General features: G+C 60.9%; 2 protein-coding genes, 1 long non-coding RNA gene and 1 pseudogene across 3 annotated transcripts; 1 reads left to right on the plus strand and 3 right to left on the minus strand.

The window, feature by feature from the left end:
- Nucleotides 1–420: 420 nt before the first annotated feature.
- Nucleotides 421–539, minus strand: LOC120616184 (uncharacterized; annotated as a pseudogene).
- Nucleotides 540–4,083: 3,544 nt separating this feature from the next.
- On the minus strand, nucleotides 4,084–6,841 carry LOC120615972 (uncharacterized). Its single transcript, XR_005656406.1, has 2 exons — nucleotides 6,051–6,841; nucleotides 4,084–5,708 (listed from the first exon to the last, which is right to left on the minus strand). It is a non-coding gene; the product is annotated as an uncharacterized LOC120615972 (long non-coding RNA).
- A 1,369-nt stretch (nucleotides 6,842–8,210) lies between these two features.
- NOC4L (nucleolar complex associated 4 homolog) lies at nucleotides 8,211–12,652 on the minus strand. The gene is made up of 15 exons (XM_039879202.1): nucleotides 12,492–12,652; nucleotides 12,082–12,202; nucleotides 11,500–11,606; nucleotides 11,115–11,222; nucleotides 10,701–10,850; nucleotides 10,514–10,613; nucleotides 10,390–10,424; nucleotides 9,976–10,026; nucleotides 9,789–9,900; nucleotides 9,548–9,608; nucleotides 9,253–9,363; nucleotides 8,983–9,143; nucleotides 8,816–8,898; nucleotides 8,463–8,576; nucleotides 8,211–8,377 (listed from the first exon to the last, which is right to left on the minus strand). Exons 1-15 carry the CDS (start codon nucleotides 12,603–12,605, stop codon nucleotides 8,258–8,260), a joined length of 1,548 nt encoding a protein of 515 aa, XP_039735136.1. The 5' UTR covers nucleotides 12,606–12,652; the 3' UTR covers nucleotides 8,211–8,257.
- Nucleotides 12,653–12,761: 109 nt separating this feature from the next.
- On the plus strand, nucleotides 12,762–23,604 carry DDX51 (DEAD-box helicase 51). Its single transcript, XM_039879203.1, has 15 exons — nucleotides 12,762–13,060; nucleotides 13,146–13,297; nucleotides 20,443–20,593; nucleotides 20,747–20,892; nucleotides 20,978–21,049; nucleotides 21,120–21,226; nucleotides 21,359–21,467; nucleotides 21,555–21,700; nucleotides 21,822–22,014; nucleotides 22,091–22,206; nucleotides 22,283–22,399; nucleotides 22,517–22,618; nucleotides 22,741–22,804; nucleotides 22,881–23,015; nucleotides 23,190–23,604. The coding sequence occupies exons 1-15, from the start codon at nucleotides 12,793–12,795 to the stop codon at nucleotides 23,214–23,216; spliced, it is 1,905 nt and encodes a 634-aa protein (XP_039735137.1). The 5' UTR covers nucleotides 12,762–12,792; the 3' UTR covers nucleotides 23,217–23,604.
- The last annotated feature ends 3,752 nt before the right edge of the window (nucleotides 23,605–27,356 follow it).

Below are 27,356 nucleotides of genomic sequence, written 5' to 3' on the forward strand. Positions count from 1 at the left end.
ATAAATTACTTGGAATCCACATGGAGATGACTCAGCATAAGGATAATCGGTGTCCCTAAAAAGGAAACTTCAGAAGCAGAACAGGAAAGTGGGCTCAGAGGATCCAGAACAGAACAAGGTCGTGGGGCGCACAGCGCGCAGCCCCGCTGTGGCCGGCAGCAGCGCGGCGCCCGCCCCGCTACGCAGTCTGAGGTGGTGCCGAGCCTGCGGGAGGCGGGAAGCTGTTTCAGGGGCACGCGCGAATCCTGTCTGATTTTGCAGTTCTTTTTGCCACCTAAATTATTTCAAAATTAAAAAAAAGAAAAACACTTTTTTTTTTCCTTTTCTTTTTCTTTTCTTTTTTAAGCGAGGCAACTCTTGGTTGACCTCACAGATTCTAAGGACCTTGCCAGCTTACAATCCCTTATGTTTTATTTTTTACGCCTACAGCACCTGGTCTTCCTAGGTGGTCTGCCATCCAAGTACTCACCAGGCCCGACCCTGCTTCGCTTCCGAGGTCAGACGGGATTGGGCTTGTTCAGGGTGGCACGGCTGTAGAGAAAACACTTTTTAAATGCACATTTTATTATCTGTAAATTATGCCCCAAGAAAGAAAATGTTTGTTTAGAGCGCATAAAGTATAACTCTGCTTAGTAAATAAAACGTGTGTGTGTGCGTGTGTGCCGTTGACCTTGAGATGGAATATGCCTGCAGAAAAGGAATCCTGTGGTCAGCAGGGCCCAAATTCATAACCAGCGTCCAGTGGCCAGTGTTTACAGGGGCTTCACACAGCCTGCATATGGGAGAATCCCAGACTGAGCTGCCACCTCCTGACCGTGTTCCTGCTGGCTGAGCTGACCCTATAAAGGACTTCCTGGAATCGTATTTCGACCAATGGACTGAAACCAGCCCCATCCAATCAGAACTGCACAGCTATAGCCTCATTTGCATCTTTACTGACCAATCAGAGCAGCTCCATAACCACTAATCAAGACAATCCTATTTGAACCAATCAGACTGCGTAAATTTGGATCCTTCATTTATATGGACATAGACCCATCAGAAACCAGGGGCAGGTACCCTCTATTAAAGCCAGCTTCCCCTTTGTCTCACGGATGCAAACTTCCGGTGTCCTCCAGAGGCCCGGTCTTCCCGGTTTCCACACTGTTTACCTGAATAAAGTCTCTCCTTTGACAGAACCCAGAATGGGGACGCCCGTTGGCACGGTGTGCGTGGCAGCAAACTCGTTAACAATGCAAAAAAGCTTAGAAGCAAATACACCTGAACCCCACAGGGACTATGCATCAGTAGTGAGTTTAAGAAGTTTCATGTCTTTGTTGTGCTTTTCTGTTCTATCTATAATAAGGAAATTATATTCTATGTTTCATAATTATGATCGCACTTACAATTAATGTCTATAGTAATTATAGTAATAGCTTCATTTGTTTAAATATAAATTAATTATATTTTTATCTATTATTTATTAGTTATTTTAAGTAATATTAATTATAGTTACTATAATATATAATTCATAACTAATAATTAGTATATTAATTTTATACTTATATCTTAACGTAACTGTTATTCATTTAAAATAACTAAGTAATAGTTGTAATTCTTACAGTTCTTCTATAATGAAATTTCTAATATTATTCTATAACAAAAAGCAATTATTTTTCAAATCGAGGTGAGTGGAGTGGGGGTCCCGGGTCTGCTGGGCTGACGGGACCCAAAGGGGCACCCTCAGGCCCATCAGCAGCTGGGGTCCACTGTGTGTCACCAAGACCTGCCTGGCGGGGGTCCCGGGGAGCCCTTCCTGGGTCCCTGACAGGTGCCCACCTGTCATTCCGAGCGCGTCCTGCCTTGTCCATGCTCCCCACTCTGCTCCTCAGATGCAGACCGATCAGTTGTGACAGCTAAAGCCACCAGCCCAGCTAAGGGGGGCTCTCGTGCCCATCCTCACGGGCGGGCTGCGCTCCTGCCGGCTGCTCTGCCGGCCCCTCGTGACGCCCTCTCCTTTAATTCCCTTCCGCCCCCCAGAAAATGGACTGTAATTGCTTTGGGAAGCGTCCTTACTTACAGGAAGAGTGAGTTTATGTCCGCCCAGAACCAGCCATTAGACCAAGCGAGCGACGTCTGGACTAGAGGCCCCGGGAAGCCCTGGGAGCCGCCGGCCTGAGGGGCAGGGCCCGCCGGGGGCTCCTGGCAGTCTGAGCACAGCAGACCCCGCTGTGGCTCACGTGAGAAGGGGCGGCCCCACCCCTGCGGTTTCCGCCCAGGTGGGCCGAGAATTTGCCTTTCTTTTTATCTTAGAGTAAAAAGATGTTTTCATGTATATTACATGAGAGAACCACATGGAAAAAACGAAGAACATCTACAAATCAGAAGAAAGAAATCGAATAGAAAATGGCCGGATACGCCACCTGGACAGAGGCCCCGAAAGTGACGACGCAGACGCGACAGACGAGAGGCCAGCCCGGTGCCGACACTGCTGGGTGCTGCGGCAGCCGCGAGGCGCGTGCGTCTCGTGTTTTCATCGCAATAAGAGATGATTTAAAGTGATAACTGGCATTTCTAACATGCTCCGGGGTGACGATGCTGCTGCTCCGGGACCCCGCTTTGAGAACCAAAGGTGGGAAGCAACCCCGCCCTGCTGAGATCGTGGCCACGAATGTGTCCCAGCCCCTGCAGGCGAGGGGAAAGGTCAGGTGTGAAAGTCGCCAGTAAGCCCAGGAGAGCCCTGGCAGGCCACCTCCAGGAGGGGGCCGAGACGCCGCCGGCAGCTTCAGGGAGACCCTGGCTGGGCTGGGGCTACACTAGCCGAGTCCCAGACCAAAGCTCAGACACAGACTGGGACCCCTCCCTGCACCTCCCCCATCTGCTGACCCCTCTCCCCACTCCCCCACCCCAGGCTTCGTGAGCAGGGCAGGCGGCCACCCCAGGCCCCCGGGCAGGGCCACAGGAAGGAGCCTAGAGGAACGTCTGTCTCATCAGGGCCTGAATGGAATGGAGGTACGGACAGGTGTGGGACACCAGGTCTCACTGGGCCCGGGGCTGGGACACCCTCACCTCCCTCAGCCCTCAGGGGCTGGAAGGTGCCCGGGAGCAGTTCCTGGAACTGAGCACCAGAGTGTGAAGATGCTCGCTCAGCTGGAGCAGGGCCTGGGCTGTGGGCGGCGTAGCCCGAGGCCTCTCTGCGGGGAAATCTGAGAAAGGTGCCCTCCCTCGCCCCCGAAACGCCCTCGGAGGCCACCCTCTGGCTGCCCTCAATCATAGCCATGCGGGTTGGCTCCTGGGCTCAGAGCAGGTGCAGGAGGATGGGACAGATTGAAGGCAGGCGCCAGTCACCCCCACTCCACAGCGCCCCCAGCAAGGGCCGGCCCAGGGTGCAGGATACTGCTGAGGCTCTGAGGGCCTAGAGGGCTGGGGCAGGCCACCCCAGGGCCACCTGTGGGGACAAGTACCAGTGCCTGGAGCAGAGCAGACTCAGACACAGAGAAAACCTAGAGCACTGGGCCAAAACAGCCTGGACAGTGGCACCAAGACCCTGAGCGGCCGACGCCCACTCCCGGCTGGGGACAGAGAGCGGGGAGAGGTTTGGTCCTCATGCTCTGCCCAGCTGTTCGACCTGTGACCACGGCAGGGGCCTGGCCGCCGGCTTCGTGCAGGATGCTGGAGGATTCGGGGCTGGTGAGAAGCCCCGGGCCCCAGCCTTGACACCCCTGTCTCCCTCCCAACAGAATCTCACCCTCCCCGTGCCACAGGATCACGAGGTGAGGCCAAGAGCCCTGGTTACACACTAAAGGACACGAGAATCCGGCAAAGTAGCAGCCACTTGGGGCAGGAGCTCCATCCTGGGTGCAGCCCAGGAACCGCCCAAGTGGCCTGCCAACACAGACGAAGGTGCCCCGAGTGACGCACGGCCCCATCGGCTCCCTCTGCAGGACCCGCGGCCCCTGCCACACCACCTGGGCAACACCAGAGTCCCCCACCTGCTGTCTGGCTGCCCTTCCACGGTGGGTGAGGTGAGCAGGCCTCCTGCCCAGACAGACCCTCCCGACCAGCCACCAGGAGCCCTGCCCGCCCCCGGCCACCAAGAGTGCGTGAGGAGGAAGCGCCACGTTTATTTTTTAGTGGATCAGCTGAATTGCTGGGTCCGGGGCCACCCTGGCTGGGGCAGAACCAAGATTGATCGGAACGCCGGGCACCAGTGCCAGGCTGACAGTTCTTGCCTGATGGGCTCACACCCCTCCGGGGCCCCCGCGTGGGGCTGGACGGAAGGAGGATCAGGAAGGGGTGGACCCCTGGGCGGGCACAGCTACAGGGCCAAGCCTGGTCCCCCATCACCCCAGGTCTGTGAGCGGGGTCTCCGGCTGCCCCCTCTCACCCAAAGAGGGAGGATCCCTCCAAAGGGCCAGCTTTGCTCGGGTAGACGGCCCTGCCCTGTCCTGTGCTGTCTTCCTGCAGCTGGGCACTCCGTTCTCCTGGCTGCATGTCAGTGCCCGCCCCCCCAGGCACCCCACAGCTGCTCCCGACAGACCCCTCCCCAGGCCCTGCCCCGTGTCCCAACTGGGACCTGGGCACTGAGAAGGCGTCTGTCATTGAATCAGCAGCAGCGCCCTTTGCTCCTGGCGGGTGGCGCACAGGCTCGGGGTGGGCGGGGGCACCCATTCCCCCTCTTCCATCCTGAGGCACTCTGCAGGGCCCTGCGGGACAGAGACAGGCTTTGCAGGCCTAGAGAGGGGACAGTCAGGGGCTGTCAGTCAGTGGACGGTCACCTAGGGCTGCTCCTGGGTGTCAGTGGGCATCTGGAGGCGGAGGCACCCCCGGGTGGCTGGATAGAAGGACTCGCCTTGAACGGTCAGTGCAGTGGCCGCTGGCCATCACCCATCAGAGACGGATGCGGTCACGTCCCAGAGGGCTGGCTGCCTGTGCGATGCTGCCGACACGCTGCACCCTCAGGCAGCGTCTTCCTGGGGATGCCCCACACAGCCCCCGCCGGGCACAGGACCAGGCGACCTGCTCAGGGCCTGGCGTCCGTGGGTCAGCTCTGCGCGCACCCTGTTCTCGTTAGCGGGTTGCTGCCATTCAAGCTCAGCAGGGTTCAGGTGTGTGCAGCGGGTGGGGGGCTGAGGGGCCGTGGCAGGTATGACCGTGGTGGAGGCAGTGAGGGACAGGGCTCCCAGCAATGCACAGCACTTGGGGCCTCGCTGCAGACGCGCCCGCCCCGGGGCGCCCGGCCATCTCCACAGGTGCCCAGCCCTCGGCGCCTGCCTCAGTCAATGAAGAGTTTCCAGGAAGAGGGAATTTCAGGCGTCCACATGCCTCCCATCTGCCTGGACGTGACTCCGCCAGCACAGCGCCAGCTAGGAGCCCAGAGGGAGGACAGAGAGATGGGAGGGACAGAGAGCGGGGGAGAGGGGCTCATCACCAGAGCTGCCACATTTAGAGCTGGACAGACGAGGGGAGCCACGTTGAGGTCCAGAAGGGGCGAGTAGCAAATTCAGAGTGAGTTTCTTGCTCTTCTGTGAAGGACCAGTAACCAGCCCTGTTGCCCAGAGGTTCAGGGGCAGGAGAGGTGTCACAGGAGCCGCCTCGGAGACAAGCCCGGGCAGCCCCTTGGCGTCACGGGGTGGGGTGGGGGGCAGGTCGCCAACACAGAAAGAAGCATAACTCGGCCCTGATGGCCTCCTCGCCTCTGGTTCTGGCCACCGGGGCGATGACCACCCCTGCTGGAAAGAGGTTGTGCCATTCCTGAATTTTAAATGAAGCCCCAAATGACTGCGGGGGCAGGAAATGTTCCTAACGCTTCATTTTTGCTTGGAGCACTGTCTCCCACTAATTAAAATCCCCAGCTCGGAAGCGGCTGGAGGAGCCCAGCCCTGGGCCCTGACCGAGGCCTGGGGCTGCGACCTCCCGTCCCTCCCCTGTGGTCTCCGCAGGGCCGCCCCAACCATGGTGACGGGATGGCCAGGGACTCATGTCCCAGAACCAGCCAGGACTCCACGGATGTGCCTCGGGGCGCCCCTCTCCCTCCAGAGGCTGCGTCTCCCCGTTTGTACACTACTCACCTGAATAGTCTCTCCTTTACCTGCGCCCCAGACTGAGGGTACCTGTTGGCACAAGATGGGGTGCAGCGACCTCTGGTCGACAGGTGAGACCTTCAGACGGTTCCCAGAACTGACTGCAGGCCCATCGTGAAGCCAGAGTGATGCGGTGTGTGCCCCCCGCAGAGCCGTTTACTGCGCATCCCAGGCCGAGAGCAGTTTGCACAGAACTCCAGGCGCGGCTCCAAGGCAGTGAAGACCCCGCGACAGAAACAGACCCCAGGGTCCCCAAGCCCTCTGGGACCTGCCAGCCCTGCCCAGAGCTGTGCCCGCACGTAGCCCGTGGGGACAGGCCCACGTTGTTGGCGACTTTCCACATGGCCCACAAAGCCACCCACAGTCACTCCCTCGGCAGAAACCTCCCAAGGACCCCGCTGGCCTTGGGGAACCTTCGTTTGTCTGAGGTTTTCCCTTCCCGCCTGTTTCTGCGACACGTTTTTACAACGCGCATGAACAAAATGAACGGAAGGGCACCCGTCCGTATCTGGCACGTCTGTTTCGCCATCTTCGTGGCTAAATGATGGCGGGTTCCAGGCCCCCCGACCTGACAGGCTCTACTGCTGTCCCTCGCCTGCCAGCCTGTTCCCCGCCGGGAGCAGCCCTGCCCAGACCTCAGCTGAGCTCGACCAGTACACCCGAACCACCGATGACCAAGTGACTCTCATGCTGTCAAGCTGCGTGCCACTAAGTTGAGTGATTGCCACGCGGTAGTGGCCCCTGGGGCAGCCCATGGTGGATGACAATGAGGCACAGAAGAGCCACACAGTTTCCCACGCGAGCACCTTCTGGTGGACACTGAGGCCACGACCTTCCCCAGCCAGCTGCCAAGGCCCTGGGGACACAGTGACAGATCAGGTGCCAGCAGGCAAGGGGCCTGGGCTCCCAGTCCGGCGGGTCGCAGACTGACATGTCAGGAAGTCAGGAAGTCAGCCTCCCAACACCTGTCTGCAGCCAATTTGCTGGGAGGCCCTCTCGTTGTCAAGTATTCATGGCATGTGTGACTATGACGTAACAGGCCAGAGCCCATCCATGTCCTGGGGGAAGACACGGCATGACACAGGGACACTGAGAGACTGAGACAGATGGAGGATCCACTGAACTCTGGACCCAAAGTCACTGGAGCCAGTCAGGGGCAGATGCTTAGGGGTATGGGAAGGAGTCCCCACGTCCCTGGCTCACCGAGCAGAGCAGGCACATGGGAAGTGCAGCGGGCACAGCTCAACCCACACGTGGCGGATGCCCCGACTGCGTTTCTGCGAGGGGGCGCAGTCTACCCTGAGCTCGTACCGAACGTGGCAGGAGTGGGGGCTGCTGGTCGGGGCTCCTTCCCCAGCTTGCGTGGGGCTAAGGGAGATGGAGGGTGCATGGGTCCAGGTTAGGCCGGGAGGAGCCACAGTTTGACACGGGCTGGCTAGGTGGGGACAGGGTCATCCAGAGACTGGCAGTAGCAGGAAGCCAGGCCACTGTGCTCGGGGGTTGGAGGGCCAGGCTGTGGGGGAGCCCGTCGAGACCCCTGTGACATCAGCCCTGGGTCTGCGCCATGGCACTCAGAGGAACTTGGCTTGGCAGTCCCCTGGGGGGGTGGGGCACTGCCCTGATGGGCACCTGGGAGGCCCACCATCCCACGCAGGTGGCTCGTCCTGCCTTCACACCTGTGAGGCCTCCGCCTGCCCTTGCGCCCCCTAATCCTGGCACTGGTCTGGACGCTCATCCAAGGGTCCCTGTGGACACTTCCCACTCAGGAGGCCTTCCTCTGCTGCCTGGAGGGATTGGAAGAGTGGACTGGCCACACCGGTAACACCCTGAAGACCCTCCACCACTCACCGCCCACCTGTGTACCTGTGACTCAGGGTGGACTCGGGATAAACGCGTGCTCCACAGGACCTGGCCAGGGATGGGAGGCTCGTGCCCCTCCCTGCACTTCCCACGACTGACGCGCATCGGCCCCTCCTGCAGCCCCCACGCAAGCCCCACCTTGGCTCTCTCCGCAGACAGCACACCCCACGGAGGCCAGGTGCATGGCAGGTGCTGTGGGCGGACACCAGGGCACCCTCTGGGCATGGCCAGCACAGCCCTGGGACAGAAACAGGCCGCTGCCTGCCTACCCGCACCCACCAGAGCCACTCTCCTACAAAACCGTTTATTGGGGGTGGGGGGTGGGTCCCCATGGGTCAGCTGAGCGCAAAGTGCTGGGCACAGAGGTCAGCTGGCCGGCCCAGCAGCCCCTGGGCTGGGACGAACTCCAGCGGCACCGTCTCGGGCCCTTTCTTCTTCAGGTCCCGCTCGAAGATCTGCAAGGAGCAGACGGGCAGACGCTCCGGCACCCTGAGGACCCCGTGCCCCACCCCAAGCCACTGTACCCCGCCACGCCCTCACCTCGAACGCGGTGAGCTCCAGCAGTGGCGCGATGCTGACCTCAGGCACAGACAGTGCCTGGTTGATGACGCTGGCGGCTTGAGACACCTCAGGATGGTAATGCTGCTGGAGGGCCTGGCGGGAGCACGCGGCTGTCACCACACCCCACGGGCAGAGTCTCACCTCCCAGCAGCCCTCGCGAGAGGCAGAGAGGGACTACAGACGCAGGCCTGGGCTGCCCGAGGTCACTGGGGTGCTGGGGCTGGGACCCGGGATTCTGGAGTTTCTGGGAGGGACCAGAGCCGGCAGCTCAGGGAGTCCGCGGAGGCGGGGCACGCGGCGTGCAGGACTCACGGCGGCCCCAGTGCGCTCACCTGCAGCTCCCAGAGGGAGCTCTCCAGGGCTCGGCTCTTGGCTGGGTCCTCCTCACTGGGGTCGTAGGGGTCGGCATCCAGCTCTGGGGACAAGACCCAGCCCTGGTCTGCCACCTGCCCTACACACCAGCCCCTGAGACCAGCCTCCCAGGGCCCCGACGACTCACCAGGGCCCTGCGGCCGGTGCACGAGGACGCGGCAGGCTGGGTGTCTGCGAAGCAGGTTGCAGATGAAGGGCAGGACCATGAGCAGGGCCTCGGGGGGCGCCGTCAGGGCCAGGCGGGACAGGCGCTTGGCAAAGGCAGCCACCAGGTAGGCGGGCAGATGGCTGGGCAGGAAGGCAGGAGTGAGACACCACAGCTCACGCAGCAGCCCCTTCCCGGCCCTGGACTGCAGCCCCCTGGGGGCGGGGACCCTGCTGCATCCCGGGCACTCACGAGGACGACAGGAAGAGATCAGCCAGGTGGAAAAAGCGAGCCCGGTACTTGACGTGGAAGACGGAGGGGTCCAGGAGGCCATAGAGCTTCCGGTAGAAGTCGGGATACTCCCTGGGGTGCAGGACCAAGTAAGGGGATACACACTCGGGGGTGGAAGCAAGGAGCAGCAAACAGGCCAGGGTCCCAGGGAACCACAGCCCCATCGGCTCAGCACCCTCCCCTGGGCAGAGCAGAGACCTGGTCAGTCAGGGAGGGGGCAGTGGAGAGGCCCGCACGCCCCCGAGTTGACACTCACAGATTGTGCTTGTGAATCAGAATGAAAAGTCCGTTCAAGGCCAAAAGGCTGATGGCCCCCCCTGCCAACAGACACACAGCTATGGAGCCCAGCCTGACCTGAACCCCCACCCTCACCCTGTGGACGAGCCCCGCAGGGCTGGAGGCCACACGGCAGGTCACCAGAGCCACCTGCCCACAGGCCCGCCCACCTCCGCCCTGCACGGCTCGGGCCCCCACCCCGACTCCCCCGACGTGCGCACCGACATCGTAGGCGCGGGTGAGGAAGTCGATCATGAGGCTGGGCTGGGCCAGGTGCGGCAGGATGGAGTCGTGCATGATCACCAACACCTTCTTGCAGAGGCTGACGGGCAGCTAGGGGAGGAGCAGGTCAGGTGCAGCCCGTGCCCGCCCCCGGGCCCAGGCCCCCGCGTCCGCTCCTGGCCCTACCTTGTGCTTGAGGAAGCCGAGCCACATCAGCTGGAAGGCCTTCCTGTGCTCCTGTGGGGGCAGGGGGTCCAGGCTGCACACACACCCCGCCCGCCCCCACCCTCTCCTGACGCGCTCAGTAGGAGCAGCTGGAGCCCGAGCCCCAGAAACCCCGATGAGGCAGGAAGGAGCGTGCTGCCTCCCGCGCACCCACCGGCCGCAGATGGGCGCTGCGTTCAAGGACACAGGGCACGGAGGGGCCTTCTGAGAGGCGTGGGCAGGCCACTCTGAGCTCCAGGAACCAACTGCCTGCAGGCCTCCTCTGCCCCATGTGTCCTTGCGAGTGACCCCGTGGCTTGTCTAACCTGGAAGAAGGTGGTACCCCAGGAGAAGGCCTGTCCCCGAGGTGGCCACCCGCTACCCGGAGTGCCTCACCTTCAGGTGCATGACCTTCCACTTGTCTGAACGCTCTGCAAGGCAGGGAGGAGGGGGCGGCTCGTGAGGCTGTGAGGGTGCAGGGTCCGCCTGGCCGCCCACCCACCCTCCCCCGGACACGCACCCACGCGCTTCACGTAGAAGCTGGACGCGGCTCCATCCTGGCGGGGCAGGCTCACGGCGGACAGCAGGGTGAAGGCGTTGTTCCAGAAAGCGAGGGGCACCTGCAGGGGCCTAGCTTGAGCACCGGGACTCCACACACACGCGGCCTGCCCCGCTCCCCCACCAGACACACGACCCAGACCGCTCACCTCAGGGTGCCTGTTGGTGACCCGGGCCACGGTGTCCGTGGCCGCCAGCATCGTGTGGTAGCGGATGTCGTCGTGTTCCAGGTACTCCCGGAACTGGGAGAGGAGCAGCGAGCGGTCCTCCTCCAGAGACAGCAGGCCTTCCACCACCGACTGGGCACAGGGTGGGCAGCTGAGTGCCCCTCCCCCGCGGACCAGGCCACCCAGGGACTGAGCTCACAGAGCAGAGTCCGGGTGGGCGGCCAGAGCCCGCCGGGTCCCACGACCAATGGACTGCCCAAGGAGACTCCCGAGCTGGCAGCCTCGCCCCCTCCCACAGATCAGATGCGGCAGAAGCATCACACTCAACGGCCGCCTGCACCAGGACTGTCCCGGCTCTGGCCAGTGACATCTGCTGGGACCCCTCTGCATGCTCACCTTGAAGAGTTGGCGGGGGAACAGGTAGCTGCCCTCCCACTTGGGTTTCTCCAGGGGATGCGTTCCTTCCAGCTGCACGAACTTCATGAGCGTGCTGAGGGCCAGCTCCTAGGAAGAGGGTGGCAACGTGGCTGCGGTGCCCCAGGGACAAGGCAGCCTCCCCACAGGCTGATCCGCCAGCGTTTAGGCCTGAATGCCTACGAGGAAGTCAGGAGACAGGATGGAGGGCCCCACCAGGAAAAATGGAAGTGTTCTTACCAGACAGGTAAGCGCGGAGAGACAGATCCCCGCAGTGCAGCCCCAGCCTCTGCTGAGCGGGAGAACCTCGGGGCCGGGGTGCAGGAAATGCACGCGGGTGAGGCCAGGCCGAGGGCCCGAGACTCACCGTGACCTGGAACGAGGAGTGGGCTAGGAGCTCCGCCAGGCGGTTGCAGCAGCTCTGGTAACGGTGCCTCATCCACACCTTGTACTTCCGTGTGGCCCCCTGGGACCCTGCAGGCGGGGGCAGAGTGGCCAGCCCACATCAGTGCCCACACACGCCAGACAGGCCACTGCCCCCTCCTCAAGCCAACTGGGGAGATGAGCGGAAACCAGGGCCCCAGACCTGGGGCGGGACCAACACATTCCCCCAGCCAAGGCCAGCAGCTCTTACCCCAATGGCAGGGTCCCCATCCCCTTGCTTTTCCCCAAGACCTGGACGGCCCAAGAATCAGGACACACAGTGCCAGCTTTGTGTGGTACTGACAGTCAAGGTTAAATGGCATGAAGCCCCACAAGTGGTACAAAACACACACGAAAATCATGCCTTTAACTTTCATTAAATCCGTCCTGTCCCCTCCCCACACGACCACCAGTGTCCACGTTGGCCTAGTGAGTCTTCCCACCAACCTGCACCCTCTGACGAGGTTGAGGGTCTCCTCCCATGTTGACAAGGTCTCCCGCCAACCCTGCCTTCCCGGGCGCTCACCTGCCATGACCATCTCCTCCGGGGGCAGCTGGCCCACGAACAGCTCCCCCCGCTCCAGCAAGGCTCCGAAAAGGCGGCTGCAAGCGCGCACCGCGTCCTGGATCTCCTCCTGGTCCTCGGACTGAGGGAAGAGGGCGGTCGCAGGGTGCCCCACCGGGGGCTGTGGCCCTACCCCTCTCTTCACCGGGACTCCAGTCCCATCGCAGCCCACCTTTGCCCCCGGCGTGACCCTCCCACCCCGCCTCTGCCAAACCTCCCACCGGACCCTCCGATCCGGGAGCCCTGCCGGACCGGAGAAGACCCCCAGCGAAGTCTCGAACCCCGCGTTGCGACTGCTCGCGCGCGCCGGAGCCCAGGCCCCACGGAGGCCGCCCCCGCGCCCCCCGCGCCCCCCGCCCCCCGCGCCGCACCTGCAGCACCGCCAGGACGTCGAACACGGCGTTGGCCTCGCCGCGGCTCGCCAGCACCGCCTCCAGCAGGCGGCCCAGCGCCCGGCGCACGCCCCGCGGCCCGTCGGGGTCCATGCCGCGGCCCCACGCGGAGCACCCGGGCCGTCGCGCCGCCCGGCGCGCCAGTGACGTCACCGCGCCCGCCCCGCGCGCAGGGGCCTGGGCCTCCGGCGCCGCCGTCCGGCGCGCCCCTTACGTCACGGCCCCGGCCCCGCCCCTGCCGTCATCGCGGCGCGCCGGCGGGCGGCGTGCGGCCGCAGGCATGGCGCTCTTCCACGTCGCGCGGTACGCGGGGCCCGAGGCGGCCGGGGCGGAGGCCGAGGCGGCCGGCCGTGCCCGCGCGCTGCTCGAGCGGCTGCAGCGCCGGGCCCGAGAGCGGCAGCAGCTGCAGGAGGAGCCCGGGGAAGCCGCGCAGACCGCGGGGGCGGCGGGGCGGCGGCGCCGGCGGCCGCGCAGAGCGCGGAGGCGCCAGAGCGGCGGGACGCCGGAGAGCAAGCGGCGGAAAGCGGACGGCGAGGACGCGGGCGCAGGTGGGCCCGCGGGGCGGGGCGGGGCGCGGCGACCCGGGTCCGCGTGGGGCTGACGCGCCGCCCCTGCCGCGCTTCTCGCCCGCAGAGAGCAGCGAGGAGGCGCCGGGGGAGAGCGGCGGGGCCGCCGAGGCCGCGGGGCCGCCCGAGGCGCCGGGCGGACGCCCCCTCGATGGGGCCTGTGGACCCCCAGCCCACGCCTTGCTACTCGGGGACTTCAAGAGGAGCAAAGCGCCAAAGGTGAGCGGCCGGGTGGCACCAGCGCGGCGGGGAGCCTGCAGGGCTGGGTGTCCGTGGGGCGGCGGGGACGCTGGTGCCTCTCCTCGTGGGGCTCGGCACGTGTTCAGCCCGTGAACACCTTCACCGGGGGGCGAGCCGCACCTCCGATGTGCGTCTGGCAGGGTTTTCTTTCCTTAGTGGCTTGAATCCCGCACAAACAGCATTTTTACCTTAAATTGTAAAAGTTTTCCATTCTTTTTTTTTTTGGTCAACGAAAAGAAAGTTTGGACTTTTTTAGGTGAGTTTTTTATTTATTCCCAGCCCAGGACATGCCCAAGAGTAGAGTTCCAGGAAATCAGTGCTGGGACTTTAGGCACATGAGGGGACGCTTAAGGGCAGGGGACGGAGGAAGACACAGCTGCGCGCCGCAGTTCAGTTCCGCGCCGCAGTTCAGTTCGGCGCATTCAGGGGTTAACAGTGCTGCGTCCGGGGAAGAGGCTGTGCAGATAAGGCAGGGTTGTCAGGCACCTATCGTCGGGAGTTGTGGAAGCAGTTACTTGTGCGTTTGTATCAGGATGTGGAAGGAGCAGGCACCGCCATCTACATGTTTTACCTTCGTAATTGGGGCTGTCAGCAAGTGTGAGGCCGCCCTGTGGAGGCTTTGCTTCGGAATTCACTGCGTCGTCACCTTGGTTACCGAACAAGCCGGAGCTGCAGCGTAGACACCCTTTCCTTTCTCAGCTCCCTCTCTGGATCTTAAATCAGTCTGAACGTTGCTCTGGTGACCGTTGCGATCATCCTTTGGTCCCCTGCAGGGAGGAAGGCTCCTTTCTAGGAAGTCGACTGTTGTAACCGCGTCTGCACGGACCAGCAGGGAGGAAAGGGCTCGCGGGTAACCTGGACCCTGAGCCTGGGCGGATGGGCGGATCGTTGCAAACGGCCTTTTCAGTGGGTCGGGCCAGGCGTCGTTAATGAGGGGGGCGCTCCTGGGCGCTCCTGGTCGCTCCTCATCCACCAGCTGTTGTGATCCCACTTCTGTCTTTTCTCCCCTCGTCTGTCATGACGGAGTGACAGTAAGAGCCAGGTAGTCGCTCAGCTCACAGGCTGGGAGCTGCGGCCAGTGTCAGCCAGAGAGCCCTCGTTGCGCGTCGTCGTCGTGTTGATTAAACTGTCAGTGAGTTTTCCTCTTCGTCTGCTGTCATCTGTGCGTTGTGGTATGTCTGGCCAGGCGAATAAAGAACTTTAGTCATTTCACCTAAAAGCTCTAATTTTTTCCGGCCACTTTTCGTGGGAACAACATCACGGGGAGGTCAAGTTCAACCCCCTAGTGCACGTGATGTTCATTGTCAAAGTTGCAACAAGTGTCATGAGCCTCAGGTGAAGTTATTTTGCTTATAACCTCAGTGTTACTCCATGTTCGTCTTGTAGTGTTTAACATAAGTTGTGTCAGTGCAATGAAGTTACTTAGAGTAACAGGAATTTTTAATTCTTCCAAACAAAAAGTTCTTTCCCATGTAGCTGTATTGTTGTTTATTGGGGTAGATACAACAGGCCAGGTCTGGGCGAATTCAGAATTCCATACAGTTCGAGGGCGTTCACCTTTTCAGTTTTTACAGTCTGACCATGAGCTGGGTTCCTATTGTTGTTTTTTAATACTATCCATCCATTTCCCATTGGAAGCATTTGAGAGTTATTAAGAATAGACCATAACCAGCCAGTTGAACTATTGAAAATTTTAGTTTAGGGTTCAGCTGAGGTGCCTGAGTTGTTAAAATACAACATCGTAAGTCACATTTTCCACCTAAAACTTCCCAGAGTCCAGGAGGACCGTGAGAAACCGTGGACGTCCGGCCCGGGCTTCCGCACCCGTCACGGTTGGCCGTGGCTTCGTAGCCACTCCGCCTCCCTGTGTGTTAACACAGACGACGGGCCTTGCTGAGCTGGCGCGCAGGCCCGTTCCCGCTGTCGGGTTCGTCCTGACCGGTGAGCTGAGGCTTCGTGGCTTTTGCAGGCTGTTTCCATCCACTCCCTTCTCGGAACAGCATTTCTTCATGTGTGCGATTTTAGATAAAGAATCTTTCTAACGAATGACATTTATTAGCTGCAAATGCAGCTTGTCCCAGAATACCAAGGCAGCCACGCCCCTCCAAGTGTCTCTTCATTTCTTACGGAGGGTCAGTGCTGTCGGATCCACCAGACGTGTTGTGGCCTGGGGCCATTGGGGTACACCACGTGAACCCACGGTGTCGAGTGTCCCATGCCGTGGTTAAGTGAGTAGTGGTCACTCCCGAGAGCCTAGTTTGGGCATTCTATAGCGCATCCCACAAATGTCCGGGCCTTGAGTTGGGAGGGGCGCGTTCAGGGGATTTTAATTCACAAGTTATCCCTGTGGTTCTTTTTGAGGTGGCCCACGTTTATTTTAGTGTTTAATCTGTACCTTTCCAGCCCCGAACACATGGTGGTAATTGTGGGGGAGGAGACACTATAACAGACAGGCACGTAGCCACGAGTTTTAGATTGCGGTGACCATAGATGGCCTTTTCTGGTTTTCTGTTGTTTGTGTTTATAGCCACACAGTGTTCATCTCTCTTTGTTTATCTGTCTGCCAGGGAGATTATTAGGGAGATGTTCTTGAAAGTGTTCTCCCAAAGTGAGCCATTTAGCCCAGTTTTTAAAGTGTAGCTCTTGAGAAAAGTCGGAATCAAGGGCTGTGTCAAGGCTGAGACTGCCCCGTAGAACCGGTCCTGGTGGCCCCACGGGCCCGTCTTTGTAGGACGTGATGAGTGAGCTCACGCACTTGCTGCAGTGCAGGTGAGTGGGCCGTGGCAGGCGTGATCGGCTTCGCGGGCCGGGACGGTCTGGCTGCCGCGTCAGCTAAACGATTCGGTTCCTTCCGCTTCGCCGGCTGCAGCTGTCGCGTGCCGGGAGCTCTGATCATTCTGCAAACTGTTTGCCCTCCCTTGTGGGCGGCCCCGAGGGAGTTAAGGCTTCCACAATGTCCCAAAGTTGTGAGCTGCACTGAAGGCCTGGCCGCGATCCGTGTACATATCGGCTGCTTGATCTCCGGCCGGTTGACAAGCTCCAGTTAGAGCGATTAGCTCAGCTTGCTGGGCAGACAGCCAGGCGAACGGCACGTTTCTGTGACGCCCTCCACGGAGGTTCCTGCGCACGCAGCTCAGCAGCCTCCTGTTTGTCTTTGAGACAAGACCCGTCTGTAAGCCCAAGTTAGGTTGGTCTTGTCGCTAGGCGTCTCCCTCAAATCTTTCCTCGGAGTAAGAAAAAAATGGTTAGGGGGACGCAGTTGTGGCCGCCTCTGTCCTGTGGGAAGGAGGACACCTCCACGCACGGTGGCAGGGTCAGGGTGCTGCCCCGAGTGAGGGCAGTGCCGGGTGCACAGACCCACAGACCGCAGCCCTTCCTGGGGTCACCTGCTGGCGGGAGGGCGCGGGTGTGAGGAGAGCTGGAGCGTCTCAGCTGAATGAGACATAGACGATGAAGGCTTCTGGGACGGTTCCTCACATGATAGCAGGGGTGGCCTCGTGCACAGACGCGGTTCCTTTGCTCCTGCGTCTGCCTGCTGACGGTAATCCCTGTAGCAGGCCGCTGGGGGTGGCCACGCCTAGGCCTGTCTCTTCTCGTGGATAGAGAAAGAGCGAGCAGCAGTTAGGGTGTCTGGGCTTCGGGCATGTTGTGTTTCAAGTGCTCTCAGCCTCCCGCTCTGGAGCCACTCGACCAGGCCTGGCTGACCCAGTCTGCGTAGGTCCCGTAAAGATAGAGCAACACGGGAACAGTTCGGTACCTAATTTCTGCAGTCACCTGTCAGCCCTAAAAATTCTTTCGTCTGTCAGTTTTTGGAAGAGTAAAGGCTAAAACTCCTTTTATCCGTCGCCACTGGCCAGCCCGTCCATGTGGGGCCAGCGCAGACGCCTGGGCAGTGTGAGGTGTCAGCCCCTGGCTGATGTGCGAGGGCGGTGGGCGGGGCTCGCAGCCAGCGTCCCTGTCCGGGTCGCGCTGGGAATGTGCTGGGGAATGACGCCTCTTACCGGGGCTCGGGGCTCCGAGGGGCCACCGCGCTGGTGTCAGCCCCTCCAGCCTTCCCACTGGGCTCTTCCACGGGAAGGGCGGGGTGCAGCGGGGGCGGCACGTGGAACGCTGGGTCCCGTCTCTGGGTGGTCCTGGGTGGAAGCCCTGCGCCCTCGGACTCGGGCCCGTTGCGTGTTGGCAGTTGGCACAGGTTCAGTCCTCACTCACCTGCCGGAGGGCTGACTCGTCCCCTGAGTCAGAAGTGGGGCGCGCCCACAACCCGCCAGGCCCATTTTGTGATATTCGCTCGTTCTCCAGCCTCTCTTCTGTCTGTTCTATAATCATTCTTTCACATATAGTTTGAACTTGAATCCCTAATTCTAAAATTGCCACCTCATGGGAAAGAAAGGTGGGCACCGTGTGCACTAAAACCCCTCACTTTTGTAAGTGCGCCGAGCCCTGTGGGCTGCGAGGGACACATGTTCCCCTGGGAGGCGTCCTCGCTGGAAAGCAGTCGGTTCCGAGGAGAACACCGCCGTGCCGACTCGGAGCCCCTGCCGTTTGTGCTCTTCACGCGGAGGAGGCGGGTAGGGACAGACGGTGCGGCTCCGGTGGCAGCGAGAGCCACTTCTCTGGGCGGGTCCGTACGGAGCGGGGCCGCCCGCCAGGCTCCTCGGAGCAGCCGCCTGCTTGCTGTCTTCTTCCTCGAGACCCCCGTGACTCCCGGAGCCCTGCGGGTGGCCAGGTCGGTACAGCGACAGCAGGCCGTGTGCGGTCGTCGTCAGGGGCTTTCTCACTGGCTCGGTTTGGTCACCTAAGTCATTGTAGTTATAAATTCGTAATTTTTGTGGCTTCATCTTTTTTTTGAATAGTTTTAGGTAGTTGACTGGCCAAGTCTACTGTTACGTTGGCATGTAATGTGGTTCAGTCTAGGTTATGTCATTTTATTAGGGTGACCAGTCAGTCCTGCATTTAGCCCATTAAAAAGCCGAACTGCTGAAGGAGTATTTGGTGGTTTTGGAGGCTGGTGGTGCCGTTCCCGAGTCTCGTCAGGAAATCCGGCGCAGGGTCGCCGGGCCGCTGTTCCACTGTGAGATGTTCGCCCATCAGGTGCACGAGCCCTTCATAAATTTTGGACATTATCCCCTTGTCAGGTGCATCGCAGGCGGAGGTCTTGCCCCACTCAGGAGGCTCTTTTCGTTTCGTTGGTTTCCTTTGCTGTGCAGAAACTTTGTAGTTCGACGTCGTCCCGTTTATCGTTTGTTTCCCCCACCTGAGGAGACACATCCAGAGCGTGTGACTAAGCGCAGCGTCAGAGCTTCCGCCCGGTTTCATTCTCGGCGTTTCATGGCTTCAGTCGTACGTTTGAGCCCGTGATGCATTTTGGCCTTGTCCCGGTATTTGGGGTAGCACGGCGGTCTGCTTTCATTGTTTGCGTGTATCTGTCCAGTTTTCCCAGCACCATTTGATGAAGAGCCTGTCTTTGCCCCATTGTATGTTCTTGCCTCCTTTATCACCGGTTAATGGACCACGTAGGCGCGGCTTCATTTCTGAGCTCTATTCTGTTCCATCGATCTGTTTGTTTCTGTCCCGGTCCCGTGCTGTTTTGATGACTATAGCCTTACAGTGTAGTTTGACATCAGGGAGCGTGATTCCTCTAGGTTTGTTGCTTAAGGCTGCTCTCTGGCTCTTCAGGGTCTTTTGCTGGTTAATATAAATTTTAGGGTTATTCTCGTTCTCTGAAAAACGCCATTGGCATTCCGATGGGATCGCACCGAATCTGTGGACTGCCTGCTCGGGGCCGCGTTAACGGCCGACCCTCCCTCCCTGCGCGCGTGGTGTCTGCCTCCATTTATCTGCAGCTCCAGTTTCTTCAGCGTGTTGCTGTTTCGAGCGTGGCTCTTTTATTGTCCCCAGGTATTTTATTCTTTTCAATGTAATTGCAAATGGGGTTGTTTTCTTAATTTTATTTCCCCCGTAGTCTGTTATTGGTGTATAAAAATGCAACCCATTCCTGAATATTTTGTATTTTGCTACTTTACTGAATTCATTGATCAGCTCTAACAGTTTTTTGGTGGAATGTTGAGTGTTCTCCATATATAGTATCATGTCATCTACAAACAATGACAGTTTTCCTTCTACCCTTCCGATTTGGATGCCTTTTGTCTCTCGTCTGACTGCTGTGGCTGAGGGTCCCAGCACTGCGTTGAGTAGGAGCGGGGACAGTGGGCATCGCCGTCTGTTCCTGATCTTAAACAGAAAGCTTGCAGCTTTTCTCTGTTGAGCGTGAGTTAGCTGTGGGTTTGTCGTTTATGGCTTTTATTTTGTTGAGGTGTATTCCCTCCATCTTCACTTTGCTGAGTTCTTATCATGAGTGGGTTTTGGACTGTGTTCAGTGCTTTTCCTGCCTCTGTTGAGATGATCATAGGATTTTTATCCTTCGTTTTATGTGATGTATCACAGTAACTGACTTGCAGATATTGAACCAGCCTTGCGTCCAGGAACAAATCCCACTTGATCATGGTGTGTGATCCTTTTAATGTGTGGCAGAGGCCAGTTTGCTAACATGATACCACGTGCTCACCAGCCTGAGAACCAGATGGGAGCGTCCACGCGGTCCCTGGGCTCGGCAGGTCATCTTAGTGGATGGTTTCAGTAATCAAGTTCTGCAGGCCTCTTGGAGGGTGGCGAGGGCGAGGCCCGGTCTGTGCAGAGGGAGGGGCCCTCTTCCGTCGGGGCCTGCATGCGGGTCCCCTTTGAGTCGAGCCCAGCTGGGATGGGGGTGGGGGAGGCGGGGCCCAGGCCGAGGGAGGCAGCAGAGATCTCAGTGTTACGAACAGGTTTCTGTGGTCGAGTGTGGCCAGGGACAGGAAACGGGGTGGGGGCAGATGCGTGCCAGGCCTTGCGGGGCCTTGGGGTGCCTTGCGGGTTTGGCTCAGGGAGTGGCTGTTACGTAGGCGTGAGGGGAAGCCCCAGGTGGATCTGCTCCGGGCAGCAGGCAGTGGGGAAGCCAGGACCCCGGGTAGAGGCTCGCTGGCCTCCGTCCTGCGGCCTGTGTAGCCTGGTTTCTGCCAGCCTCGCCGCCCTGGCCAGGGGTGCCCTGGAGCAGTCACCTGGCCTGCTTCTCGTACCCTTTGTGATAGGTCCAGCCTTTCCTGCCAACGTGGCTGGCTGAGCCAAGCTGTGTAAGCAGGAATGTCACCGAAGACTTAGTGCCCATTGAGGATGTCCCCGAAGTCCACCCTGACCTGCAGAGGAGGCTGCGGGCACATGGCATCACGTCCTTCTTTCCAGGTGCGCCAGCCCTGGACAGGTGGCGGGGGGTCAGGTGGTGACGCTCCCTACGGAGAGCAGCCCAGCTTGCTGGCCACAGATGCACCACATACCTGTCCCATTGGGGGGTGGTCCCCACACGGACGTGACAGGTGCCTTGTCCCCCTTGTCCAGTCCAGGCCGCGGTGATCCCCGCTGTCCTGGAGAGCGCAGCCGGCGGCTTTCTCGGGGGCAGGGGTGGCTACCGGCCCAGTGACCTCTGTGTTTCAGCCCCGACGGGCAGTGGGAAGACGCTGGCTTTTGTCATCCCTGTGGTGCAGGTGAGTGTGAGGACCCTGCCCTCCGAGAGGGGTTGGCAGGCAGGGCGCCGGCCCTGATGACGCAGGTGGTCCCCCTCCCCCGCAGGCCCTGCTGCAGCGAGCCGTGTGCCAGGTCCGCGCCCTGGTTGTATTGCCCACCAAGGAGTTGGCCCAGCAGGTATGCGAGCCCCACGCCCGGGGTCAGACCCAGAGTCCTGGCAGCTGGTGACACCTGTCCCCGCTTCCAGGTGAGCAAAGTGTTCAACCTCTACACGGATGCCACACCTCTGCGCGTGGCCCTGGTCACCGGGCAGAAGTCGCTGGCCAAGGAGCAAGAGAGCCTCGTCCAGAAGACGTAGGTCTTGCCAGGCCGTGGGCTGTGTGGGGACGCGGGCCTGCTGAGCGGGAGGGGAGTGGCCACCAGTCCGCAGGCTCCCTGCCCAGGGGTCAGAGCAGGGGCCCCTCCGAGCTGCTCTCTGTCCCGCAGGGTCGACGGCTTCCGCTGCCTGGCTGACATCGTGGTGGCCACCCCGGGCCGCCTGGTGGACCACATTGACCAGACCCCAGGCTTCAGCCTCTGGCACCTCCGCTTCCTGGTAGGTGGCCCACCGCCCGGAGGGAGGCCGGGCCTGGGGCCTTTGCTGCTCTCGGCCGCCAGACGCCAGGCCTCCTGCTGCCCGCAGATTATCGACGAGGCCGACCGCATGATAGACAGCATGCACCAGTCCTGGCTGCCGCGGGTGGTGGCGGCGGCCTTCCCGAGTGAGGGGGACCCGGATCCCTTCGCTCTGCTCCAGCGACGGCAGCCCCAGGTCGTGACCGCCGCCAGGTACCCGGCCCCGAGCACGGCCCCCCAGTCTCGTCCCTGAGACCCACTCCTCCCTTTTCGGGGCTCAGGAGGGTGGCTGGCCAGGTCAAGGCTGCCCTCCCAGCGCCTGCCCCTCTCTCAGCACCTGCTGCCCCCAGATGCCACTGCAGAAGCTGCTCTTCTCGGCCACCCTGACCCAGAACCCCGAGAAGCTGCAGCAGCTCGGCCTCTACCAGCCCCGGCTCTTCTCCACGGGGCTGGCAGGCAGGGGCCCCAGAGATGCCGCCGTGGACGGGGACTCGGGCGGGAAGTACACCTTCCCCACGGGGCTCACGGTGAGCGGGGTGCTCGGGGAGGGGAGAGGAGGGGTCACCGTCCCGGGACCCGGCCAATTCCGTGCTGTCCCCCCAGCACCACTATGTGCCCTGCCGCCTGCGCTCCAAGCCGCTTGTGGTTCTGCACCTGATCCTGGACTTGAACTTCTCAAGGGTCCTCTGCTTCACCAACTCCCGCGAGAACTCCCACAGGTGCGGCTCTGTTGGGCGGGGGAGGTGGGCAGGCGGGTCTGGCCCTGGCCCACCAGCTCCAGCTTTTCCCACCCAGGCTCTTCCTGCTCGTCCAGGCCTTTGGAGGTGTGACCGTGGCCGAGTTCTCCTCCCGCCACAGCCCAGGCCAGCGGAAGAGGATCCTGAAGCAGTTTGAGCAGGGGAAGATTCAGCTGTGAGTGCTGGAGCGCGGAGCCGGTCCTGCTCTGGGGTCTGCCTGGTCCCCAGCGGGTGGCAGTGGGGTGTCCTGGCTACGGGCCACGGGCAGGGCCCACAGCTCCTCGCCCCACAGCCTCATCAGCACAGACGCCACGGCCCGCGGCATCGACGTGCGGGCCGTGCAGCTGGTGGTCAACTACGACGCCCCCCAGTATCTGCGGACCTACGTGCACCGGTGAGTGCTGGCTCGGGGCGCAGGCCCTCGGGGGGCGAGGGGGTTGCACCGGGAGGGAAGCTGCATCCCGCAGACCCCCGAAGGGCCAGCGCCGCGCTGGAGGTGCCTGGGCTTGGTTTCAGGGTTGGAAGGACCGCCCGCGCCGGGAACACCGGACAGGCCTTCACGCTGCTGCTCCGAGTGCAGGTCAGGCCGGGGCCTTGGTGGGAGGGGCCGGGCGGGGGACGGCAGCCCCTCCAGACAGCTGGCCGCTTCCCTCCAGGAGAAGCGCTTCCTGCGGATGCTGGCTGAAGCTGGGGCGCCCGAGCTGCAGCGGCACGATGTCCCCGCCGAGCTCCTGCAGCCGCTGGTTCCCCGGTACGAGGAGGCGCTGTCCCAGCTGGAGAGCGCCATCAAGGTGGGGGCCTCTGCCGTCCAGGGGACCTGAGGGCGCTCAGCGGCCAACATGGGGAGGGAGGGCGGGCAGGAGGGACGCTGGCAGTGGAGGCCGGGAACTGCACTCAGCAGGTGGGGGACCTCCGGGGTACAGACCAGTTGGGGGGCAGCACTGAGCTCCTTTCTTCTCCCACAGGAGGAGCAAAGGCAGAAGGCAGCCTAAGCGGCCGGCGGGCGGACAGGACGCAGCCTGGCGGCCTCCACTGCAGTGTGCAGCCCCTGCCGGGGGCCCGGTGTGTGAGCCAAAGGCACAGGACCTCGGGGTCCCTCAGCCTGCTGCCTCCTGGGCCAGGCCCCTGGACTCTGGGCCCTGCTGTCACTTGATTCCTTGTCGCTGCAAATGAGGGGCCAGGAGCTGGAACCTGCGTGAGACGCGTCCACACTTATTGCTCGTGTCCGGGAGCCGAGGGCCAGTGTTTGCCGTCTCCGGAAAAGCTTCCAGTTCTTCGTCTTCGGGACGCGGCCTGTGAAGTACTTTTCCTAGAACAAGATAAATTTTGCCTTTAAATTTTTTAATTTATAAATTAAATTGCTAAAATGAAAGCTGGAAACTGTTATTGTGGTCTTTTAAAAAAATTCACCGGTATAATGAAATCAAATCATTTGGGAGCTTTGTTACATTCTTAGTTAAAAAGTGATTTTTGCAGACGCTGGATTCCTTGTCACCCTTTCGTGCCCTGGAGAGTCACACAGAATGCCAGTGACAGGAGAAGCTGCTGCAGGAGGCCCTGAGATGCAAGACCCAGCTCCAGTTTAGTTCCCTAAAACTTTAATTGAAACTTCGTCTTAGATTTAAAAACTGCAAAGCTATAGTTGCAATATACATATAATAGTGTAAACAGTCGTTTTAATGACTTGTAATTTGATTTATTCAAAAATACTGCAGTTTCCCCCAATACTATATTAAAAATAACTCATGCTATTTTCTGATCACGTAAAAAATTTGGAAACTTCAGTTTAGCATAAAGAGTAAAAGTCCCACCCGCACAAGTAACGAGCGTGTCTGTCTCGCACACTCCGTCAGGGTCACCTTCCTTGTGGGTCGATTCCTTTCTCCCGAGGGCAGGCTGGTGTCCCCCGACTCTGCAAACGCCCCAGATCCAGCTCTTCACTCAGCGCGGGGACATTTACATCTGAGCGGGCAGAGCAGACGTCTTGAGTCGTGGTCTGAACGTGACGAACCATCGGTTAATGACGCGCCCGCTTTGCTCTCCTTTTCCAAGGAGCCTCCTCATTTGAAATGCAAAAGCAAGGACGGTCCCTAGGAGGGCCAGGCGACAAGAAAATACACTTTCAAATCTGGGACACTCATGGCAGCAGCTAACTTCCCATGGTGCATGCAGGAAACGCGGGGCCCACACCGAACCCCGAGCGCGCACGTGAGCAAGAGGAAGGGCACCCCGTGCACGGTGCCGGTTCAGACCGACTCGGACACGCAGGGGAGCGCCTTCCTTGATCGGGGACCACCAGGGACGCCGCCGGAGAGGCTTCTCACCGTCCCATCTGGAAGTGGACGTTCGGATACCGGTCAGCACGGAGGCCGTCTCCGCTTACGTTGTAGGTGTGCCGTCCCTTCTCACGGAGGTCGGAGGGCCGGACCATTTGAAGTTTAGTAAGGTCATAAGTCCCCTGTGGAGTCTGGGGCGCCCACGGCAGACACCCACACGCACGCCAAGCGGGTGAGTGAACCAGCGGCTCGGCCAGGCTTCACCCTGCGCATCTGCGGCCCGGGGAACACAGTGCCATTTTTCAGGCTTTGGAGATGTTTGAATCATAGGTACGGTGTGACCCTGCGCGACGGGGCCTGCCACAGCTGGCACACCTCGCAGTCACCGGGAGGGACAACTGGGATGGAACGAACCTCGGGCAAGGCCACACGTTTCGATTTTAAGTAATCCTAAGGAAATTAATTTTGAAAATCGACTCTAAGTGGTTCAAGAAATCAGCTCTCCAGAGGGCTGACCAGAGGGAGTTCACCGGAGCTGACGAAAGGGTCACACGGCCCCGAGGCCTCTGTCCCCGAGAGCAGACTACAGTTCCGTCACCCCACGGAACCGGCCACCCCGTCGCTCTGGGTTTCAGGTTCAGCACTGGCTTCCAGCGCCCTCGAACCCTCACCCACAACGGTAAAGTCCACGGCACACGGCTTCGTCTGAAGTCCGAACACAGCCATGCGCAGCAATGGCTTCCGACAGGCGCCTGCAGAGCTGCTGCCCCTGACGACCCTTGTCTGCGACATCGCAGATCACGCTTGTCGAGGTTCACAGGGTTTCAGTTTAGCGCTTCCCTTGAACGTTTGTTCAGGTTTATTGCCTTGTTTCTTTCGACATTCCATTTAGACTTCAATGTCTACTGCCTAGAAAAACCCACGAAACACACAGCCGACCACTCGTCAGTCCCCAGGGTAAACTCAGTGCAGACGTGCGAAGGAGCGTCTACCTGTCCCGTATCAGCCCGAAACGACGGCCTCTGCCCGTCCTGACCCCGGGGAGTCCAGCCAGCATCGGGCCGTCTGGAACCACGGTCGCCGCATCGTGCAGCTCCCCAAACGCACATGAGAACAGGAAAGCCGCATTTTCAGCAGACACGTGTCTGGGAATGAGCGCAGCCTGTTGCTCCCAGGTCCAGTGTTCGTCTCCCACGTGCTCCAGCGCCCCAGTGATGCCCCGCACTGGGCGCGAAGGGCTGTGCTGGCAATGGCCCTCTGTGGCCCTCTGTCACCGGCCAAAGACCCTGCGTGATGAAACGCGGACCCGCAGTCACGCCAAGCGACCCTCTCCAGTTAGATGAAGTGACATGCCAACCGGTGCAAACGTGTCCACACGGAAAAGCTCACTTGATAGTGGCTGCAACAGGCCACACCAGGGAAGGCTGCTCCCGCTCGTGACGGCCCGGAGTCCCCCACTCTGGCCTCGGCGGGCGGGCGGGGTGGCCACGAGGCGGGTCCTCAACCCCCACCGCAGCACCGCCACTTCCCAAGTGCGACCTGTGTGACGACCCCCGTCGGGGCCCACCTCGCCACAGGAGGCTCCGCCAGCCTTCCCAGCGACACCATGGCAATGAACGCCTCACTGCGCCCAGCAAGACCCCCCAAGGCTCACTTCCGGGCCTGCCCCGAACCCCTGGCAGCTCGGCCGCGGCCCACCCAGTCGCCGGGACCCTGTGGGCCCCGTGTCTGACACCGCGGTGCTGGTGCGCCTCGGCCGCCCCTCACGCCGCTCGCCCTGAACGGCCACCTCATGCCCGTCTGTGCCCGGGGGCTCCCTCCCGACCTCAGCCCTGCGCCCCGGCCCGAATGCGACAGCACGTGCACTGAGCACAGATAGAGTGAAAAAGTGCAGGAGAAAAAGTCAAACCGTAACTAAAAAAATTTTTTTAACTTACAAAAAAAGAAAAGGAGCAGGAGGAGGGGAGGCGGGGCTGGGAGGGGCTGGGGGGTGGGGGGCGAGGGCGAGGGCCGCGGGGCGGGCGGGCCGGCAACACTCACCTGCGCAGGGCCCCGACCCTCCCTGCGCTCCGGCGGTGCCAGGTGCCCGCGTCGGAATGGTGTGCGGACACTTCGGTTTGCACGCTCCTCTGAGCAGCTTCGTAACAAGTCCCCGTCCCCGAACTCAGCTCCCACCAGCTTTATTTGCTCTGTGGTTTTGTCCGGTCGCCGCATTCTGGGCTCTGAGGACCGTGGCCACAGCCAGGCCCGCAGGTCTGCACGCGGCAGGAGACGCCGCTTTGGTGCATGCTGGGGACGGAGGTGCTGCCTCTCCGCCCGGGACCAGTGGACAGGGACGCCGAGGGTGGAGGATGCGAGTGGGCAGCGAGCTGGTCCGCAGGTGCTGAGCGGCCTGGGTCGCGTCCAGCGAGGGCCCCGTCGGTGCCACAGTCCGCCTAGAAAACAACCACCTACTCGAGAGCAAGCTGCTGCCGCCCGCCCAGCTGACCGTGTGTCCTGGTCACCAGCGGCTTCGGCCAGAAAGCTGCCCTAGGCCCCAGCCGTCCACAGGTTCTTAGTGAGAAGCACAACTGTGATTGCTTCCCAGGTCGTTGGGACCACACAGGTCACAAGGCCTTGGACAGTACAACCAGAGGATACTGGCCTGACGGCACAGGGGGCCCGGCGGGGAGGGGCTGAAGGCCAGGACGCAGGGTGCTGGCTGCGCTGACTGCTGGGCACCGGCAGCCTGGGGAGTGAGTGTCCAGTGGGGACGGAGTGTCAGTTTGGGAACATAAGGAAGTCCTGGAGATGGTGGCGGCGGCTGCACAACACCGTGAACATGCTTAATGCCACTGAGATGTGCACTTGACAATG

Source organism: Pteropus medius, unplaced genomic scaffold, assembly GCF_902729225.1.
Source record: "Pteropus medius unplaced genomic scaffold, Ma_sr-lr_union100, whole genome shotgun sequence".
Taxonomy (NCBI): Eukaryota; Metazoa; Chordata; class Mammalia; order Chiroptera; family Pteropodidae; genus Pteropus; species Pteropus medius.